Source organism: Bombina bombina, chromosome 6 (genome assembly GCF_027579735.1).
Source record: "Bombina bombina isolate aBomBom1 chromosome 6, aBomBom1.pri, whole genome shotgun sequence".
Taxonomy (NCBI): domain Eukaryota; kingdom Metazoa; phylum Chordata; class Amphibia; order Anura; family Bombinatoridae; genus Bombina; species Bombina bombina.
Window position 1 is genome coordinate 559,900,157 of NC_069504.1, and position 22,839 is coordinate 559,922,995.

At 39.1% G+C, this 22,839-nt stretch overlaps 1 protein-coding gene across 3 annotated transcripts in view; it reads right to left on the reverse strand.

Moving 5' to 3' along the window:
- The window catches only part of ZNF280D (zinc finger protein 280D), a 420,194-nt gene that overhangs the window by 60,627 nt on the left and 336,728 nt on the right, over nucleotides 1-22,839 (reverse strand). For all 3 annotated transcript variants that reach the window (XM_053717512.1, XM_053717510.1, XM_053717511.1), the window contains 3 exons: nucleotides 8,573-8,898; nucleotides 7,799-7,939; nucleotides 7,366-7,428 (listed from right to left, as the gene is read on the reverse strand). In XM_053717512.1, the coding sequence (XP_053573487.1) occupies nucleotides 7,366-7,428; nucleotides 7,799-7,939; nucleotides 8,573-8,898 (530 nt within the window). The remainder of the gene's footprint in view (nucleotides 1-7,365; nucleotides 7,429-7,798; nucleotides 7,940-8,572; nucleotides 8,899-22,839) is intronic.

The window sequence follows — 22,839 nt, forward strand, 5'->3', positions numbered from 1 at the left end:
ACAATATTCAAGTTGTGCCACCATCGTTCCCTATGGAAAAAAGGATTGGGACATAAGAGTTCTGAGACTCTCCGAGCAGAAAAGCTAGCCTTCCGAGATAACACTTAATATCTACAGAATGTACCACAAAACCCTAAGAGCAAGGTTAAGACAAGGTTAATGCTCCAAGGGGGAGCAACCGACATGAAGGACAGGCCTGATTCTGACTAGGCCTGATAAAAAGATTGCACACCTGGCAAGACCACCAGACGCATAAGTAGCCAAATAGACAAAGCAGAATCTGACCCCTCAAGGTACCGACTCTGTCCCCAGACATCCTAGAGACCAGACAGATTTCTATGATCCTGACTCTACTCCAAGAGAACCATTGGAGACACACCAATTAAGAAAAATATGCCATATTCTATGGCAATTCTTCTAGAAACAGGAAAGCAAGCCTGAATCATGTTCTCAATGACTGACTTGGAATCCCACGCTAACACAAAACCAAGTGTTCAATCTTCAAGTAGGCAGCATCAGAGAAACTAGATGAAGACAAAGGAAGGCACCCTAACTCAGAAGGCCTTCCTCAGGTACAGTCGCCAAAGAGAAGATACGTTACTCATAGGTCTGCAAACCAGATCCTGCGGAGTCACGCAGAGGATCTGAGAATCCCCGCTGCTCTCTCCTGTTGAATACGAGCAATGACTCGTGGAGGGAAGCAAACGGAGGAAAAACAGGTATGCCAGACTGAAATCCAAGAAAAAAACAAAACGCCAGAACATCAACTAAGGCGGTCAGTGGATCACTAGATCGTGAATCGTACCTTGGAAACATGGCGTTCTGCTAAAACACTCTCAGAGGCCACTCCCGACCCCCATTTAAAGATTTACTGAACAACCACCTCTGGAAGGAGAACCTACTCCCCTGGAAGAAATAACTGTCTGTTCAGAAATCCAATTGTCCACCCCTGGACGACAGACATCAACTGCGAGCTTCCGCCCACTAAACAATCCAAGTCGCCTTCAATATGGCTAAGGAACCCCAAGTTCCTCCCTGATGGATGATATAAACCAAGAGGTGACATAGTCCAACTGGAATCAAGCTGAACGACTGATGCCAAAAGGCCAGGCTATCAGAACATTTAAAATCTCTCTCTACTGCAAACGTTAAAGAGAAGAGCATCACTCCCGAGTCCATTATTTTAATAAGACCCAGACAGCATACCAGCCCAACAGGTTGGCATCTCCGTAGATACATCACCCATGAATATCTCCAGAAGCACGTGCCCTGAGATAGATATACCTAAAAAAATACTACTATAAAGAGAGATTTAAAGACTGATCTATATCTATTCTTTGAGACAGATCTGAATGTTCTCCATTTTATGGAAAATAGCAAAAGGAAAGAAGTCCATGGAAACCATAAGACAAATTCCCTCCTATATTGATTTACATAAAAATGAAGTAAATGCAGCTACAGATAGATCCTAACTCCCAACCTACTTGTTGTAAAAGGCTAAGCCATCTACCAGACAACTAGAGCTTGTTGTAGACTGGACCCTAGACTGCAGAGAAAGGAGAAAGAATAAACCCTTGACATCCGATCTCTGTTAAAAAAAAAATTCTTCTAAATACAGAGTCTAAAAAGTCCACCCATGAAGATGGAACGCGGGAAGACTTCTCCAAGTTCATTTCCCATCCATGGGAAAGAAGACTGGACCAAATTTCTTGAAAAAGAGATAATTCGAAAGAAGGATGACACCTGATCTATAGACCAGAAGAACACCCTTGTACTACCCCAGGGCCTAAAAAGTCTTGCTCGGCTGCTGAACCCATAAACTAGCAAAGTTCCAGAAACATGGGAACAAGAAACACACATCCCTCCAGTCTATTTTCTCATGAACAGACCCAGAAATAAAGGAGAATGGATATGTCTTTGAAGGTTAGCACCAGAGATACTTGAGATAAAGACCCAGATCCCATTCCCAGACAGGGCTGGAACTCTCACTTCCAGAAAGGAATGTCCGGAACCCTGTTCAAGGAAGATTTTCATTGTACCTAAAATGCAGATACTCTAGAAAGAGAAATCTGCCTCCGGGAAAAAATCTGAGACTGGTCTAAAAAAACATGACCCCTGATGAAAAAGGAAAACATTCCTTTAGTCAGACCAGGTCCAAACAAGGACTCATCCTTAAAAAGGAAACACCAGAAGCGTGGATTTGGAGGAATCCTAAAAATTGAATCTGCCACAGCAGAACTATAAGGCCTAGACTATAACACAAAGTCACAAGTAGGCTTCTCAGATGAACAGCTCTAATGAACGAAAACGCAGCAACAGAAAGGATTTATTGGCATAACAGCCTTTCTGACATTGATCTCCTCTTGGAGTCTACCAAAATGGAATCCGACAAGATGTTGCACCAAAAAGATGCCAGACTTGTGCAAAAAGAGTAGTAAACGTACGACTATCCTAAGTAAGGATTGAAGTTCTCTTAACCAGAATATCAATGGCCCCTTTGCCTTAAGCACCATGATATTTAAAGGAGGCAGTTTATTAGACAGGAGAACGGGAAAAGGAATCCTTAACCTCTCCCATACCTGAGGAAATTCTCCTAGCACGGTCGAGAACAGGACATTTTTTAACAAATGAATCCTAGTAAATATAAAATTCACTAGATTCTTGAGGATTGACAACGACAGGAGAGTCGAAGTTTCCCAAGTAGCCAAGCCTTCCTAAATAAAAGGGAGATTAGGCTTGAATCTGAACAGAACCACTTCAGTACCAGAAGAAGGAATTACACTGTTCAAATCAGTGGTATAACCCTCAGGTGCTACCAACTATCCTGCTCATAAAACTATAAGGAGGACAAAATGCGTAGCAGAAAACAGAGCACAACCCTACTACCTGATTCCATAAAGAACCTCTTGCGATCTCCCTTAAATAAAGGAAAGGCAGAGAAAGCCACAGACGCAAAAAGCCACCTGGGCAGATAATTCTGCACGCAAATAACTCCTCTAGAAGATTGAGAGGAACCGCAGGGCACTGCATGTGACGCCATAAAGGCTTGGGACGTTAAGGAGAAAACTGTGGCAATACAGTATCATCCTGAGAGACATAGGGCTCAGAGAAAATAAAAAACTCTATAATGTAGTTCAGAACAGATGTGTGTCCGAAGGAGCAGACATTACGCTCCAAGAACAAACACAAGGAAAACAACAACTTTAAAAAATACAATGTGTAGACTAAGATTAGACTAAGATTAGGGCTTCTGCTAAAATGCACCAAACTGTCACTTTAAGGATTGAAACCCATAACATATATAAACACTTTATTTATCAGCCTGTTATCCCCACACTGGGGTAAAAACCTCACTGATCCGATCTCGGAGCAAGGAGGCAGTCACTTTGCTAAGAGTTGAGCGCAACACAAATGGCGCAGCCGCTTCCTCCCTGAGGTAAAACAACATGGCGCTTTTAGGAAGGGCAGCAACAAGACTCAGTAATAGAAAAAACAAAGTGCTAAGCTTACTCCTCTCAGCGGACGGACTACACTGCCGCACCACTCTAAGAGCTGAATATACATAAAGGAGAGACACATCGGACGGAGGAGAAGCAGTGCTTAATAAAATGCGCGCCCCCAGCCGATAGAGAACAAAACCTCCCTCTCACTAGAAAATGTCTAATGTCTGCTACAACAATAAGCATATATATACACTTGTCCCACAAGCCTATATCGCCCATCTGATTCTTTCTTAATAAACAGCTTAAAGGGACACTGAACCCAATTTTTTTCTTTCATGATTCAGATAGAGCATACAGTTTTAAGCACCTTTCTAAGTTTCTCCTATTATCATTTTTTTCTTTGTTCTCTTGCTATCTTTATTTTAAAAAGAAGGCATCTGAGCTTTTTTGGTTCAGAAATCTGGATAGCACTTTTTTTTATTGGTGGATGAATTTTTCCACCAATCAGCAAGAACAACCTAGTTTGTTCACCAAAAATGGGCCGGCATCTAAACTTACATTCTTGCATTTCAAATAAAGATACCAAGAGAATGGAGAAATTTTGATAATAGGAGTAAATTAGAAAGTTGTTTAAAATGTCATGTTCTATCTGAATCAAGAAAGAAAAAAATATGGGTTCAGTGTCCCTTTAAGGGACAGAGCCCTACACACAGATTAACCCCTTCAACCCCGAAGAAGAAACAGTTTGTCTCTCTTAAAAAAAAAAACACATGAGTGTCTGCACGCTGCCCAATAATACCCCAACAAGGATATAAAATGTCCCAATCAGTGTTGCAGTATATATAAAAGTGCACAATCTCCCATCTTTTAGAAGATAAAAGGCACTTACCAGCATTCTAGTCATCCGGCAGCCAGACGACTCACAAAGTATGAGAGGATGCCACTCCTCACAGAGACCTGTGTAAAAAGAAAGACAGTAAACTTACTTAGGCTTTCTATACCAGGGCAGCAACATGTTAAGAAAACGCAGCAAAGCACACTTTACAAGTTCCTAACTGCTTTAAAGCCACCACAGCCCTACTGAAGAGACTAACGTGGAGTACAGCTAGGCCCAATTGTGATGGAAGGCCAGAGCAATCTTGCCCAGACTTCAAAATAAAAACATCTTGATAGAAGATTCAAAATCGGGACACCTAATTACTTCACCTCCTCCTTGCACTAGAGGCAAAGAGAATGACTGGGGGATTGTGGGTAGGAAGTGATATTTATCAGATTTGCTGTGGTGCTCTTTGCCTCCTCCTGCTGGCCAGGAGTGATATTCACAACAGTAATTGATGAGGATCCGTGGACTAACCGTGTCATTAGAAAGAAATATATATATTTATATAGAAGATACCAACACAAAACAAATATATAAGAGTCAAGACCAGGGGCAGAGTTTTTGAAGACAGCCCGATATTTACCCCTGAGGCCCCTAACACAGGCATTGGGTGCTTAGTTATAAATATACTTTTTTTTGGTGGATATAAGTAGGGGCTTAACAGTTTGTGCTAAGCAGGAGTAAATAACATCACTGACAGAAAGGGAATAACCTATTTGCTGTGTGTGTTACTTACTAGTGGAAATAGGATTAAATCCCTGTTCTTTGTGTAAAGCGGGTTACGTCACTCATATCATATTCTGGAAGGGATGTGTTATTAAATGCTTTAGTTTTCTACGGTTTGTTTAACCTCTTAAGGGGTTAAAAAATTGGTTACATTCTTGCCGTTTCCCAAAGAAGAACATAGGCAATGACTGGCAGAGGTTGTGTGACTGTCACTCCTGGTTGGTTGCATGGTTTGTAGTTCCAGATCTGGACTTTGCCTACATGCTTAACCAATTGCTCAATACTGCAAAAATGGCATGCAGTAATTTATTAGTTATTAACCCCTTAACAACCAACACCATACCCTGTACGAAGCTGCAGTCCTGGGCTTCTCTCTGCCGCAAACTCGGTAAAGGTAGCGGGATTGCGCTATTTCTGAATGCCCCATTTTTTTTATTGGCAGACTGTCTGCCAGGACTTAAGATGGGGGTGACCAGTGTGGGGAGGGGGAGGGAGAAGAGCCGTTTGAGAGGGATCAAGGGGAGGGAAGTGTCAGGTGGAAGGCAAATCTCTACACTAAAGCTAAAATTAACCGTTTAAGATACACGATTAACAACCCCTTCACTGCCGGGAATAATAGAAGTGTGGTGCGCAGCTGCAATTAGCGGCCTTCTAATTACCAAAAAGCAATGGCAAAGCCATATATGTCTGATAATTCTGAACAAAGGGGATACCAGAGAAGCTTTTATAACTTTTGTGCCAAGATTGCACAAGCGGTATATAAATAATTTCAGTGAGAAACCCAAAGTATGTGAAAAAGTTAACAATTTTTTTTATGTGGTCGCATTTGGTGGTGAAACGGTGCCATGAAATATACCAAAATGGGCCTACATCAATACTTTAGGTTGTCTACTAAAAAAATATATATACTGTAGTTTTGATAGGTAAATAAAAAACAAAAAAAACCAAGGCTCTATTTCTGTTTAAATGTAGTGATGGCTAAAATGCTAAAAATGCTCTGGTCTTTTGGGGAAGTCTTAGTCGGAAATGCCCAGTCCTTAAGGGGTTAAAGGTGCACGCAAGTGAGTAGTTAGAGCATGTAACTTGCATGTATGTATGTATTGGGTACTTGTAAAGCGCGGACAGATAGCTCAGCATGCTAAGGCACTGTGGCTGAGCTCTGTAGCAACCCAAGGGTTGCTGGTTCGATCCCCGGCAAGGTCCACTCAGCCTTTTATCCTTCGCGCCTTGAGACAGAATAATGTTCTTTGCAGGTTCTCCTCTATCAAAAGGTACGTAAATATCCTGATAATATTACTATAGTTCAATTTCTCCCATAAATACATTACTTGAATACCTCAATGTGTTAGAGGCCAGCTACATAAAAGGTCCAATGCCTGCAGACAGCTATGTCCCTACCCTCTTTGAAACAGATAACTCAAGACAAAGCACAGACTGGGATGAAAGAGCTAACAAACTGATAAACAAAAAGCTACAAAGCGATAAAAACAAAAATGGATGTCCCAGGCAAATAAAAGGGTGCTTGTTTGGGAAGAGTAGAAATCCGAAAGATTACAAGTAGTTTTGAACTACACTAAGTGGACATGAAACACAGTACCCAAACAGCAAGAAAACAAAGTCACAAGAATGAAAGATAGTGTGAAAGTTGCCAAAAATAAAATAATGTTACAAAAACAATATTTCACTGCAAAGACATAACTCGGAAAAGTATAAACTATTAAGCAAATAAAACTGTACAGACAATCAAAAATAATTCCCATTACATAAATGGACAGTGTTAGCGCACATCTTGAGATTTTAATATAAAATGTTTAGTTATGCTTAGTAAAACAACTTTGCATTATACTTTCAATATTAATGTTGCCTCCTTTTCGTGTAATGCAGCTATGAAAAGTGTGCATTTTATAATCTTACAAACTGAAATTGCACACTGCAGACTGCTCAAGGCTAACCCTGCTACATATATTTTCCCTAGTTGACTTAAGCAGATAGCAACTACAAAACAATACACTTTATACTAACATAATAACAATGGCTAGCTTTGTCTTCTCCACAGCAAGCCTGATTGGCACCTCCAAATAAAGTAAATGGTGGGTGGTGCTGGCCATTGAAACAATGCAATAAACAAGATGTTAATTTCGTTACATCTGGATTATATGATACTTTATAGCAAGACAGCAAAAATTTCTTGTAATTACAAGGTGTTTAGTGTCCCTTTAAGAGTTTAATAGATTAAAAGAAAATTTCAGCTAAATATGTATGTATGTGTATATTTATATTTATATATATATATATCTGAATATATATATATATTACCTCTTATCTTTTGAAGCCTTCTTAGCTGCCCAAGATTTTTTATTAGATTTTCTGCCATGAAAGCTGCAAATTGAAAAGAAAAAAAAAAACAACAAACATAAGCATATAACCTAAACAATATCTTCCTGCACCGATTTCATAAAAACATGTAACATCCTGATTAGCAAAAGTCCTTTGGCATATAACCTAGTGTTTAAATGAACAAATCTAACAGTTAAAAGCAGTGGCGTATTTAGATTTCGTGCTGCCCTAGGCGTCCAAATTTCTACTGCTGCCACCACTGTGGTTTTAGGCCTTTTTTGACCATAACATTTTTTATAGGCCCTTGGGTAAAAGCTTAGTTTCTTTAGTAAACTGGTGGTAACATAAAACAGCTCCAACAAGAACAGTAATGGAAACTAGGCCACAATGTTCTATTTAGGTTACTACTCACCTTAATGTATGATTCAAATAGGCTTTATTACAATTTGTACTGAACTTGCATTTGCTGCAGTGCACATATGTGTGGAAATGGTTTTCAAAATCTTTGATTTCCGCTTGGCACTCAAGACACTTATGGGGCCCAGTATTGGTCCTAAATAAAAAGGGGGCATTATTGTCTTTCAATAACCATAAACTACATTTAGTTGATACATAATTCAACAACACTGACACATAAAAGATATTAATTAAAAGTAGATGAAAATTATTACTATTTAAGCATCTTTAGTTAAAAGATGTGCAACTTTTACTCTGAGATTTTGAACAAATTTGTCTAGACCTGCAATACAGTAATGCCAAATGTAGGAAATGTAAAAAAACTGTTTAAATGAAAGCATGGTGATCACCTGTAAATTTAGAGGGGATATTGGTCTTCATTCAAAAGAGGAGAATTCCCTCTTTTACATGGGTGGTCTCAAACTGCTCTTATTAAATCAGAGGTGCAGATTTGGGCTCTGTAGTTACCTCTCTCACCATTAAGTAAATTAAATTTTCTGAAGCGAGACAAGTAATCACATTTTTTTATTGAGACTTGTCAAATGCTATATATATATATATATATATATATATATATATATATATATATATATTACATACAGTTAAGTTCTAGATAGTTATGCATTTTTTAGGGTTATCCTAATAAACTTGTGGTTATTAATTAACGTTAAGTTCACAATCTTAAATTATGATAACAAATATATATATATATATAAAATCAAGATATTACCTTAGATTTTGCAAAGCTGTATTGACCATTTTGATTCTCTTTGAGGTTTTTGTGGTGGCTGGTTTCTTCTTTGCTGGTGGAGGTTTAGGTTTTGGTTTCAATTTATTCACTTTTAACTTAGCTACAGGTGTCAGAATGGGTTTAACTTTTGTATTCTTGACATTTGTATTCTTGACATTTGTATTCTTGACATTGGTATTCTTGACATTGGTATTCTTGACATTTGGAGACACTTGGAGTGCATTGGACATAGTATTAGTGTTAACTGCAGAGGTGGGAGGTGGAACAGTGCTGACGATGGATCCAACTGAAGCTCGAATAGTAACCTAAAGCAATGAAAGGATTTTTTTAAAAAAAAGAAATGCAATTTGAGAGATATGTATGTACATCCCAATGATCAGAAAATGCATATTGTGTGTATGTATGTATGTATGTATATATATATATATATATATATATATATATATATATATATATATATATATATATATATATATATATATATATATAAACATATAGACACCCAGCTCTGTAAAAAAATATTAAGGAACAACTGCAAAATTATTAGCTTCTCTGGTTTTGCTACTTATAGGTGAGTAAAAGGAACAGTTTTGTTTTATTTTATAATCTGACAAAAAAAATTTAAAATTCCAAATAAAAATAGTCATTTAGAGCATTTGCAGAAAATTACAAATGGTCAAAATAACAAAGATGTAGTGTTTTCAGACCTCCAATAATACAAAAAAACAAGTTCATATTTATTTTTAAACAATAAAACACTGTTTCAGCTTCAGAAATCAATATTTGGTGGAATAACCCTGATTTTCACAGCTTGTGTGCATCTTGGCATGCTCTTCAAACAGTCTTTGTTTAATGGCATGTGACCATGTATCTTCCTCTTGATCACATTCCAGAGGTTTTCAACAGGGTTCAGGTCCGGAGATTGGGCTGACCATGACAGGGTCTTGATCTGGTGGCATTCCAGAGGTTTTTCAACAGGGTTCAGGTCCGGAGATTGGGCTGACCATGACAGGGTTTGATCTGGTGGTCCTCCTTCCACACCTTGATTGACCTGGCAGTGTGCCATGGAGCATTATCCTGCTGGAAAAAAATTCCTCAGAGTTGGGGGAACATTGTCAGAGCAGAAGGAAGCAAGTTTTCTTCCAGGATAACCTTGTACGTGGGCTTCATTCATGCATCCTTCACAAAATCTGCAATATTCCAGCCTTGCTGAAGCACCCCAGATAGTCCACCAAATTTCACAGTGGGTGCGAGACACACGGTTTGTAGGCCTCTCCAGGTCTCTGTCTAACCATTAGACAAACAGGTGTTGGGCAAAGCTGAAAATTGGACTCATCAGAGAAGATAGCCATACTCCATTACTCTATGGTCCATTCCTCTATGGTCCAATCCTTATAGTTTTTTGAAAACCTCAGCCTGGTCCTTGTTTGCTTTTCATTGATGAAGGGCTTTTTTCTAGCTTTGCATGACTTCAGCCCTGCCTCTAGGAGCCTGTTTTAAACCGTCCACACCGTGCACGTCACCCCAGCTACTGTTGTTGGAGTGACATTCAAATGAGTTGACAATCATCCCTGGCAATGAAGAGTTGTTTTCGCCCTCTGTCGGTCTGTAGATTTGTTGTCCCCAATGTCTTCTAATTCACCTTGTTCTTATGAATCACTGTCTTTTAAAATTTTAAAGGTGGAAGCAACACAACGCTCACTGTTTCTCTCTGCCAGTAAAGCCAGAAATGAACCTTTCTTTTCCTCACTCAAAACTTTTCTTTTCAACTCTTTTGGCATGGTCAATAATGATTTTTTTTATTCCAATTACTTTTGAGGTACTACTATACCTGTTTTTGCAATCCAGCTAGCCCTGTTGCAAGAGGATAGTGATGACCACAGCAGTGGTTTTTATACTTTTTCTCATTAAATAAGATTTGGCTCTGCAATTTACTATGCTTTAAAGGGCCAAGGGAAGAACGCTCTTTATGTTAATTCATATATCACAATTTGTAATACAATGCTTCAGCGAACCTGTATTTGCACACCTCATGGAAAATTTGAAAAGTTTGTAACCATTTGATTATCTTTGAATAAAGCTCTTTTGAAAAAAAAAAAAAAAAAAAGACCTGGACACAGGAGAGGACTAAGATGGCTGTGGCACAAGTGACATCATACATGTGCGCTTCCCTTAATATGGAAGTTATAGCAAACTAGAGCTCAGTTTGCAGAAGAAGTGTGCCATAAAAACATAAGGGGACAAAGAGGAGAGAGGAGGAAAGCCCTAAATATGCCCTAAAACGTATGTGGAAAAAAGGATTAATAGCAAGCACAAGAGAAAAAAACAAGATAATAAACAATAGAAATATCAGGTATATATATTTTTTATTAATGTTATATAATAAAGAATGAGATGAAATAAAGAAAAATATTATCCTATCAAAAAAAAAATAAAAAAAAAAAAAAAAAATAAGATTTGGCTCAGGTGTTCACCTCATCAATACTTTATTAAGTAGAATGAGGTGTGTATGTGTTGGAATTCAACACATGGAATGGGCATGGCTACCATACATGTTGAGATGCTGATTTAAGAAACAATTGGAGTGGTCTATATATATATATAATTAACTAAATATATATGGTTCATCTGTGAAAGCAAAGGGAGCATACATTTGGAATTTTATATATTGCAGGGAAGGAGTGTGGAACTTCTACCTACTCCACTTTAGCCAAGACAAAGTTTAGAGTACTATATTAAAAGAAAATACAGACAAAAGACTTTTACTTCAGTTCTATCTTAACTTCATAACTATTTATTTCCCTGAATGGCAACCATCCAACCACAAGATCTATATCACAAACCACACATTTACTGTATATCCAGACATTTTTGTCATGAACCAAGCCTCCAGACTAAAAAGAAAAGGTCTGGGAGGCATTCTGCTAGGAAGGGCTGTGCAGGGATTTGAACCTGAGGCTCTGTGCTTGTCTGTCCGTTGCATGTAGAGCTGCAACAACTAATCTCATAATCTATTAGTTGGTTTGCAATTAGTTGGTCTGTGCACAACACCAGCTGCTTCACTCCAATGAACTCCTGCATATGGTATTGTGTTTTATGGTTATGTCCTTAGCCTAAAGGACGTCTACAGACGTCTACTTTTCACTTTTTCAGGACAGTATACGTTTACAACTACCCCTGGCTTATGTGCAACCCAGATATAATAGAAATCATCATTTGTATTGTTTATATTAAATCAGGTGATTTGGAACTATGCTTTTCATGATATAGTGCCAAGCTTGCTGTTTACACCTTGCCCCTAGTTTGATGGGAGTTATTTAAATTGATGTGCACTATTATCTGTTTGCACAATTATTAGCGTATTGCTTGCTATTGCTGATTATATGTACTGCATAAATAAATGTGTAAGGCTTTGTCCTGTTATTGATATACAGTCCTTAGCGCTTTTGATTTTGTTTTTCATTGTTTTTTTATATTTTTAATAAATTGTGATATGTACCAGATTCAACCTTTATAAGTATTATATCCGTTATTTTTAGAGCGGACTAGATATTTCCCCTAACCTTATAGCTGGTTATTTACCATTGCATATAGATATTCAAGATATTTTTATGTTAGAATGAAGTCAAGGGTTACTTTATTGAGAAGCCCCTTGCCAAGGTAGAAAACACTTAGTATTGGCGAAGAGCTAACAAAGATAAATATCCCACTTTGGTGAAATTGGTAAAACCCTACTTATACACCTCAACAGCCTTTTCTCTGCTGCAGGAAATATAGCTGCAAACAGAGAACCAGCCTTAACCAGAAGCATGTGGACATGTTGAGATGTTTGCATTTCAATGCAAAGTTTCTGAAAGAGTGAATAACAGAATGTTATTAACAGTGATAGTCTAACTCTTTCTAGTTCTACCTCTTTTCAAACAGTTTGTGGTTTTGTTTTGTTTGATTATAAAAAACTGTGCTCTGCTGCTTAAAAAAATGAAGAAACAGTTGTGTTAATGTAAAGTTTTAGTCTGAAGTTTATATTTGTAACACTCATTATGTGGATTTTATTTAAAACATAGAAAACTATTAATGATTCTCTTTTTATCCGATTAGTCGATTAATCGAAAAAATAATCGGCCGATTAATCGATTATGAAAATAATCGTTAGTTGCAGCCCTACTTGCATGTTGAGCCACAGCCAGTTCTAGCAATAGCATGGAACTTAAAATATCTGATATATTACTATTTTGTCTTACTTGTAATTATACAGGTGCAAAACACAGGTGCTCTTAATTTTGGAATTGCTCAGAACCAATCCTGTGCAAAACCTCCCTATTTTAGGATGGCTCTTAGACTGCATTTTGGATTCACATTGGATCTGTTTTGTCACAAGTCAGAACCTGTTTCCTGTACTTCTGTACGTATTTGGAGAAAGACTTCACCTGTTTACAAGGTATTACTAGGAGAAAGACTTTACCTTTAAACCCGTTACATGTTTACAAGTTTGTTTCCTGCCTTGTGCAATTCCTGCACTTCAGTTATTACCAGGAGAAAGACATCACCTTTAAACCTTTTACAAGTTGTTCCCTGCCTTGTGCAAATCCTGCACTTCAGTTATTACCAGCAGGAAGACTTTACCTTTAAACCTGCTACCTGTTTACAAGTTGTTTCCTGCCTTGTGCAAATCCTCAATTTCAGTTATTACCAGGAGAGAGACTTTCCTTTTTGAATCTGCATCTCTGCTTACTTTGTTTATTTCCACTCCTGCCGTATGTGGACTTAACATACCTGAGTAGCACATTTAAATATACCCTGCAAGTATTTGCTTAATCAAAGTATTTTGTTATTTTAATAAATCTGATATATTTTCAATCTATATGGCTTCTACTAATCTTCCTTTAAAGCAACTGTTCCAGACTCTCACAAGATATCCTGAGACAGAACATGACAATATTAACACCTCAAAATTAGTCCTTGATGCTTCTAAAACTTCCACTTGATTAATAACTCCAAACTAGAAGTTTCTCACAAAAGTGATATGCTACAAAACCAAACACCCTAGATATAACCTACAAAGAGTCCTTATTAACAGCATCTACCTGCTTAAAGGGATTTGAAACAGTGCTCCTTTAGTAAAAAAAATATTTAAAAAAAAAATTAAAGATAAAAAGAAACAGATTGTGTTAATAACTTGCTTGTTTCCTTGCAAAATGAGCACTTAGAAATTCTCATTGTAGCTCCTGCCTACAGCTAAATATGGGAGCGGACATGCTGTGAACTTGGGTTGCATTCTGCCTATTCTGAGCATGGGTAGAAGTGGAATTCCTACCCATCTAGCTTTCGCTGAATAGTAAACCACACCTATAGATTTATGACATCAAGCTAGTTATGCCTTCCTGTAGAGACCCCATCCCCCTTGTAAGGCTGTGACAGGAAGTAATGAACACTGCACAAGTTAAGAAAAAAACCAAAACATAATTTATGTAAGAACTTACCTGATAAATTAATTTCTTTCATATTAGCAAGAGTCCATGATCTAGTGATGTATGGGATATACATTCCTATCACTAGGGGGCAAAGTTTCCCAAACCTCAAATGCCTATAAATACACCTCCCACCACACCCACAACTCAGTTTAACGAATAGGCAAGTAGTGAGGTGATAACAAAGAGGAGTAAAAAAGCATACAAAAAGATCAGCTGGAAATATAATTATATAAATAAAAAAAAAACATAACCACCATAAAAAGGGTGGGCCTCATGGACTCTTGCCAATATGAAAGAAATTAATTTATCAGTTAAGTTCTTACATAAATTATGTTTTCTTTAATGTAATTGGCAAAGATTCCATGAGCTAGTGACGTATGGGATAGAAATACTGAAGATGTGGAAGTCCACAGAAGAGTCACTGGAGAGGGAGGGATAGAATAACAGCTATTTCCACTGTGAAATTAAATCCAAACTTAAATCAAAAGCAGTAGAATCAAACTGAGACAGCTACCTGAAGAACTTTTCTACCAAAGACTGCTTCAGAGGAAGCAAAATACAGCAAAATGGCAAAAACAATAAAAGTATGCAAAGAAGACCAAATGACTGATTTGCAAATTTGGTCAACCGAAGCTTCATTCTGAAAAAGCCCAAGAAATGGTGACTGAACTTAGTAGAATGAGCTGTAAATCACTGAGGCAGAGCCTGCCCTGCCTCCAAATAACCCTTGAGAAACAAAAGCCAAAGAAATGGCAGAAGCTTTCTAACCTTCTCTGGAACCAGAAAAACAACAAGTAGACTAGAAGTCTTCTGAAATCCTAGTAACCTTGATATAGAATTATAAAGCTCGTACCAAATCCAAAGGATGTAAAGAACTCTCAAAGAATTCTTTTAGAATTAGGACACAAAGAAGTAACAACAATTTCTCTACTAATGTTGTTCAAATTCACAACCTTAGGAAAAAAAATAAGTCAACAAAATAACTTATCTAGATGAAAAAATCAGATAAGGAGACACACAGGAGAGAGCTGATAAATCACAAACTCTTGTAGCAGAAGAGATAGTCAAAAGAAACAACACTTTCCAAGAAAGTAGATAATCTTCAAAGGAAATATAGGCTCAAAAGAAAGAGCCTGCAAATCTTTAAACCAAATAAGAGTCAAAAAAGGAGAAATCAATGAAAAGGCTTGATACCAACCAAAGCCTGAACCTGGGGAATTGAGAAAACACATCTGTATAGAGATACCACTCTCGGATGTAAATACTGACGGCTGAGATAATCCACTTCTCAAATGTCTAAACCTGAGACAAAAATCATAGAAATTAGACAGGAGATGAAGTCCATCTAAGAACGTATTCAAGATAGTTCTTAATTGCTACAAGTCCCTATTTGATAATTGACATAAGCCACAGTTGTGATATTGTCTGTCTGAAAACAAAATGAAAAGTTGTCTCCTAAAAGAGGCCAAGCCTAAAGAGCTCTGAAAATAGTGTACTGAGAAAGAAAGATTTTTCCCATAGTAGGTCTGATTCTAAAAATCTATTCAAACCCTAAGAATAATATAGATTTTGGACTGAGTTCATCCAAAAACAAACTAATCTGCACCCCACCAGAAGGACTGGTTTGAGAACCGCACCTTCATGCAGACCAATAACTAGTAATTATATAGCGTTTATCTCCCAGGATACAAAAAAACACTTTTTCAGTGCTTACACTCGGAGTTAATCAAATTAGCAGCTGATAAAAACAGTTATTATTACCCAAATAAATGGTACACAATAAATTGACTTCAAAAGGCCAAAGGGCTGATTAACCCTGCCGGGATATGAATCTATGACCCTTGGATCTAGAACAAGCGTTTGTAGTCAGGACATTCACCAACTGATCTACATCACCGGACTAAAAGAAGGGCAGAAAAAACTCTAAACCTTCAAATAGTGGAGATAATAGAAATCGAACAAATTATTATCCGAACAAGCTAGAGATAAAAAAAATATTTGAAATAATAATAATAGATATAGTAAACATAATAAAAGGAATACATCATAAATAAACAGATTTATATAATTGAGAATCTAAAAACTGCTTATGCTAACCGTTCAACAACAAAAAGGTTGAAAAAACAGTAATGTCAGCCACTGATAAAGCTGAGCTAAAAATATAAACAGTACATGAATATGCTCTACTAAGGTTATATTCAAACTCTAAAGAATTCTAAAAATAAGTACCAATTTCCATAGAAATAGTAGTACAGTTCCAAAAGGGAAACAGGATAAACCATTCTTTAGAACATAATACAGATAGAATAGGAAAAAACATAATTTATGCTTACCTGATAAATTCCTTTCTCCTGTAGTGTAGTCAGTCCACGGGTCATCATTACTTATGGGATATTAACTCCTCCCCAACAGGAAGTGCAAGAGGATCACCCAAGCAGAGCTGCTATATAGCTCCTCCCCTCTACGTCACACCCAGTCATTCGACCGAGAACCAAACGAGAAAGGAGAAACTATAGGGTGCAGTGGTGACTGGAGTATAATTTAAAAATTTAGACCTGCCTTAAAAAACAGGGCGGGCCGTGGACTGACTACACTACAGGAGAAAGGAATTTATCAGGTAAGCATAAATTATGTTTTCTCCTGTTAAGTGTAGTCAGTCCACGGGTCATCCATTACTTATGGGATACCAATACCAAAGCTAAGTACACGGATGACGGGAGGGACAGGCAGGATCTCTATACGGAAGGAACCACTGCCTGAAGAACCTTTCTCCCAAAAACAGCCTCCGAAGAAGCAAAAGTGTCAAATTTGTAAAATTTGGAAAAAGTATGAAGAGAAGACCAAGTTGCAGCCTTGCAAATCTGTTCAACAGAGGCCTCGTTCTTAAAGGCCCAAGTGGAAGCCACAGCTCTAGTAGAATGAGCTGTAATCCTTTCAGGAGGTTGCTGTCCAGCAGTCTCATAGGCTAAGCGTATTATGCTACGAAGCCAAAAGGATAGAGAGGTAGCAGATGCTTTTTGACCTCTCCTCTGTCCAGAATAAACGACAAACAGGGAAGAAGTTTGTCGAAAATCTTTAGTTGCCTGTAAATAAAATTTCAGGGCACGGACTACATCTAAATTGTGCAGAAGTCGTTCCTTCTTTGAAGAAGGGTTAGGACACAATGATGGAACAACAATCTCTTGATTGATATTCTTGTTAGTGACTACCTTAGGTAAGAACCCAGGTTTAGTACGCAGAACTACCTTATCTGAATGAAAAATCAGATACGGAGAATCACAATGTAAGGCTGATAATTCAGAGACTCTACGAGCCGAGGAAATAGCCATTAAAAACAGAACTTTCCAAGATAACAGCTTGATATCAATGGAGTGAAGGGGTTCAAACGGAACACCCTGTAAAACGTTAAGAACTAAGTTTAAGCTCCACGGTGGAGCTACAGTCTTAAACACAGGCTTAATTCTAGCCAAAGCCTGACAAAAAGCCTGAACGTCTGGAACTTCTGACAGACGTTTGTGTAGAAGGATGGACAGAGCTGAGATCTGTCCCTTTAAAGAACTTGCAGATAAACCCTTTTCTAAACCTTCTTGTAGAAAAGACAATATCCTAGGAATCCTAACCTTACTCCATGAGTAACCCTTGGATTCGCACCAGTGTAAGTATTTACGCCATATCTTATGGTAAATTTTCCTGGTAACAGGTTTCCTAGCCTGTATTAAGGTATCAATTACTGGCTCCGAAAATCCACGCTTTGATAAAATTAAGCGTTCAATTTCCATGCAGTCAGCTTCAGAGAAATTAGATTTTGATGTTTGAAAGGACCCTGAATTAGAAGGTCCTGTCTCAGAGGCAGAGACCAAGGTGGACAGGATGACATGTCCACTAGATCTGCATACCAGGTCCTGCGTGGCCACGCAGGCGCTATTAGAATCACTGATGCTTTCTCCTGTTTGATCCTGGCAATCAAACGAGGAAGCATCGGGAAGGGTGGAAACGCATAAGCCATCCTGAAGGTCCAAGGTGCTGTCAAGGCATCTATCAGGACCGCTCCCGGGTCCCTGGACCTGGACCCGTAACGAGGAAGCTTGGCGTTCCGGCGAGACGCCATGAGATCCATATCTGGTTTGCCCCAACGTCGAAGTATTTGGGCAAAGACCTCCGGATGAAGTTCCCACGCCCCCGGATGAAAAGTCTGGCGACTTAGGAAATCCGCCTCCCAGTTGTCCACTCCTGGGATGTGGATCGCTGACAGGTGGCAAGAGTGAGACTCTGCCCAGCGAATTATCTTCGATACTTCCATCAGTCGTGATGTTGTCCGACTGAAACCTGATGAACCTCAGAGTTGCTAACTGAGGCCAAGCCAGAAGGGCATTGAGAACTGCTCTCAATTCCAGAATGTTTATTGGAAGGAGACTCTCCTCTTGAGTCCATGATCCCTGAGCCTTCAGGGAATTCCAGACAGCGCCCCAACCTAGTAGGCTGGCGTCTGTTGTTACAATTGTCCAGTCTGGCCTGCTGAAGGGCATCCCCCTGGACAGATGTGGCCGAGAAAGCCACCATAGAAGAGAATCTCTGGTCTCCTGATCCAGATTCAGCGTAGGGGACAAATCTGAGTAATCCCCATTCCACTGACTTAGCATGCACAATTGCAGCGGTCTGAGGTGCAGGCGTGCAAAAGGAACTATGTCCATTGCCGCTACCATTAAGCCGATTACCTCCATGCATTGAGCCACTGACGGGTGTTGAATGGAATGAAGGGCACGGCAAGCATTTAGAAGCTTTGTTAACCTGTCCTCTGTCAGGTAAATTTTCATTTCTACAGAATCTATAAGAGTCCCCAAGAAGGGAACTCTTGTGAGTGGTAAGAGAGAACTCTTCTCCTCGTTTACTTTCCACCCATGCGACCTTAGAAATGCCAGTACTAACTCTGTATGAGACTTGGCAGTTTGAAAGCTTGACGCTTGTATCAGAATGTCGTCTAGGTACGGAGCTACCGAAATTCCTCGCGGTCTTAGTACCGCCAGAAGAGAGCCCAGAACCTTTGTAAAGATTCTTGGAGCCGTAGCCAACCCGAAGGGAAGAGCTACAAACTGGTAATGCTTGTCTAGGAAGGCAAACCTTAGATACCGGTAATGTTCTCTGTGAATCGGTATGTGAAGGTAAGCATCCTTTAAATCCACTGTGGTCATGTACTGACCTCTTTGGATCATGGGTAAGATTGTCCGAATAGTTTCCATCTTGAATGATGGAACTCTTAGGAATTTGTTTAGGATCTTCAAATCCAATATTGGTCTGAAGGTTCCCTCTTTTTTGGGAACCACAAACAGATTTGAGTAAAACCCTTGTCCGTGTTCCGACCGCGGAACTGGATGGATCACTCCCATTAGTAAAAGGTCTTGTACACAGCGTAGAAACGCCTCTTTCTTTATCTGGTTTGTTGACAACCTTGAAAGGTGAAATCTCCCTTGTGGAGGAGAAGCTTTGAAGTCCAGAAGATATCCCTGAGATATGATCTCCAACGCCCAGGGATCCTGGACATCTCTTGCCCAAGCCTGGGCGAAGAGAGAGAGTCTGCCCCCCACTAGATCCGTTTCCGGATCGGGGGCCCTCACTTCATGCTGTCTTAGGGGCAGCAGCAGGTTTTCTGGCCTGCTTGCCCTTGTTCCAGGCCTGGTTAGGTTTCCAGCCTTGTCTGTAGCGAGCAACAGCTCCTTCCTGTTTTGGAGCAGAGGAAGTTGAAGCTGCTCCTGCCTTGAAGTTACGAAAGGCACGAAAATTAGACTGTCTAGCCCTGGGTTTGGCTCTGTCTTGAGGCAGGGCATGGCCTTTACCTCCCGTAATATCAGCGATAATTTCTTTCAAACCGGGCCCGAATAAAGTCTGCCCCTTGAAAGGTATGTTAAGTAGTTTCGATTTAGAAGTTACATCAGCTGACCAGGATTTTAGCCACAGCGCTCTGCGTGCCTGAATGGCGAATCCGGAATTCTTAGCCGTAAGTTTAGTTAAATGTACTACGGCATCAGAAATAAATGAATTAGCTAGCTTAAGGGTTTTAAGCTTAAGTGAAATCTCATCTAATGTCGCTGAGTCAAGGGTCTCTTCCAGAGACTCAAACCAAAATGCTGCCGCAGCCGTGACAGGCGCAATGCATGCAAGGGGTTGTAATATAAAACCTTGTTGAACAAACATTTTCTTAAGGTAACCCTCTAACTTTTTATCCATTGGATCTGAGAAGGCACAGCTATCCTCCACCGGGATAGTGGTACGCTTAGCTAAAGTAGAAACTGCTCCCTCCACCTTAGGGACCGTTTGCCATAAGTCCCGTGTGGTGGCGTCTATTGGAAACATTTTTCTGAATATAGGAGGGGTGAGAAAGGCACACCGGGTCTGTCCCACTCCTTAGAAATAATTTCAGTAAGTCTCTTAGGTATAGGAAAAACGTCAGTACTCATCGGTACCGCAAAATATTTATCCAACCTACACATTTTCACTGGGATTGCAACTGTGTTACAATCATTCAGAGCCGCTAACACCTCCCCTAGCAATACACTGAGGTTTTCCAGCTTAAACTTAAAATTTGAAATGTCTGAATCCAATTTATTTGGATCAGATCCGTCACCCGCAGAATGAAGCTCTCCGTCCTCATGCTCTGCAAATTGTGACGCAGTATCAGACATGGCCCTAGCATTATCAGTATACTCTGTTCTCATCCCAGAGTGATCTCGTTTACCCCTAAGTTCTGGCAATTTAGACAAAACTTCAGTCATAACATTAGCCATGTCTTGTAAAGTGATTTGTAATGGCCGCCCTGATGTACTTGGCGTTACAATATCACGCACCTCCTGAGCGGGAGATGCAGGTACTGACACGTGAGGCAAGTTAGTCTGCATAACTTCCCCCTCGTTGTCTGGTGAATGTTGCTTAACATGTACAGATTGACTTTTATTTAAAGTAGCATCAATGCAATTAGTACATAAATTTCTATTGGGCTCCACCTTGGCTTTTGAACATATTGCACAAAGAGATTCCTCTGTGTCAGACATGTTTAAACAAACTAGCAATTAGACTAGCAAGCTTGGAAATACTTTTCAACTAAATTTACAAGCAATATGTAAAAACGTTACTGTGCCTTTAAGAAGCACACAAAAAAACTGTCACAGTTGAATAACAATGAACCGGATTAGTTATAGAAACCAAATTTAGCAAAGGATTGCACTCATTAGCAATGGATGATTAACCCTTAATATCAGAAAAAAAACGTATACCAATTGACAATATAAGCGTTTTTATCACAGTCAAGCACAGTCTCACAGGTCTGCTGTGAGTGATTACCTCCCTCAAAACTAGTTTTGAAGACCCCTGAGCTCTGTGGAGACGTCCTGGATCATGCAGGGAGAAAAAGACAGACTGTGACTGAATTTCTGATGCGTAGTAAAAGCGCCAAAATAGGCCCCTCCCACTCACACTACAACAGTGAGGGAAGCTCAGTAAACTGTTTTAATTTAAAACAAACGACAGCCATGTGGAAAATAAAGCCCAAAACAATTTTCACCAAGTACCTCAGATAATTAAACGATTTAACATGCCAGTAAACGTTTAAAATCTAATATATGAAATGTCATTAAAAAGCCTGCTGCTAGTCGCTCACACTGCAAGTTAGGCTAAAAGTTATATGCATACAGTATTTTCCCAGTGAAGTGCCATTCCCCAGAAATACTTAAGTGTAAACATATATACATATCAGCCTGATACCAGTTGCTACTACTGCATTTAAGGCTGTACTTACATTATATCGGTATTAGCAGTATTTTCTCAGTCAATTCCATTCCTTAGAAAATAATATACTGCAACATACCTCTTTGCAGGTGAACCTGCCCGCTGTCCCCTGATCTGAAGTTACCTTACTCCTCAGAATGGCCGAGAACAGCAAACGGATCTTAGTTACGTCTGCTAAGATCATATACAAAAACTCAGGTAGATTCTTCTTCAAATTCTGCCTGAGAAGGAAACAACACACTCCGTTGCCGTTTAAAATAACAAACTTTTGATTGAAGATATAAAAAACTAAGTTTAATCACCACAGTCCTCTCACACATCCTATCTATTAGTTGGGTGCAAGAGAATGACTGGGTGTGACGTAGAGGGGAGGAGCTATATAGCAGCTCTGCTTGGGTGATCCTCTTGCACTTCCTGTTGGGGAGGAGTTAATATCCCATAAGTAATGATGACCCGTGGACTGACTACACTTAACAGGAGAAAACCTCAGGAGCAAAATTAAAATCTTAAAATCCAGATTTTAAAATAACTTTCGGCTAGATTACAAGTTTTGTGGTATGAGTGAAAGCATCGTTATGACTCTCTTTCACTACCGCTGGTATTACGGGTCTTGCAGGTATATCTGTACCGCACAATTTTTTGCCTGTAACGCAACGTAACTACCGCAGCTTTTAAAAAGTCCTTTTTCAATGGGACTTCAACAGCGCCGGCATTACGAGTTTGCCTGTCCGGCCAAAAAGTGAGCAGTACAGCCCATACCGTCAAGATCCATACCGTAAACTGAAAGTCAGTAGTTATGGCTTTTATGTTACAAAGCCATAACATAAAACTCATAACTAAAGTGCTAAAAAGTACACTAACACCCATAAACTACCTATTAACCCCTAAACCGAGGCCCCCTGCATCGCAAAAACCAAAATAAATTTTTTAACCCCTAATCTGCCGCTCCGGACATCGCTGCAATTATAATAAACATATTAACCCCTAAAAATGACTATC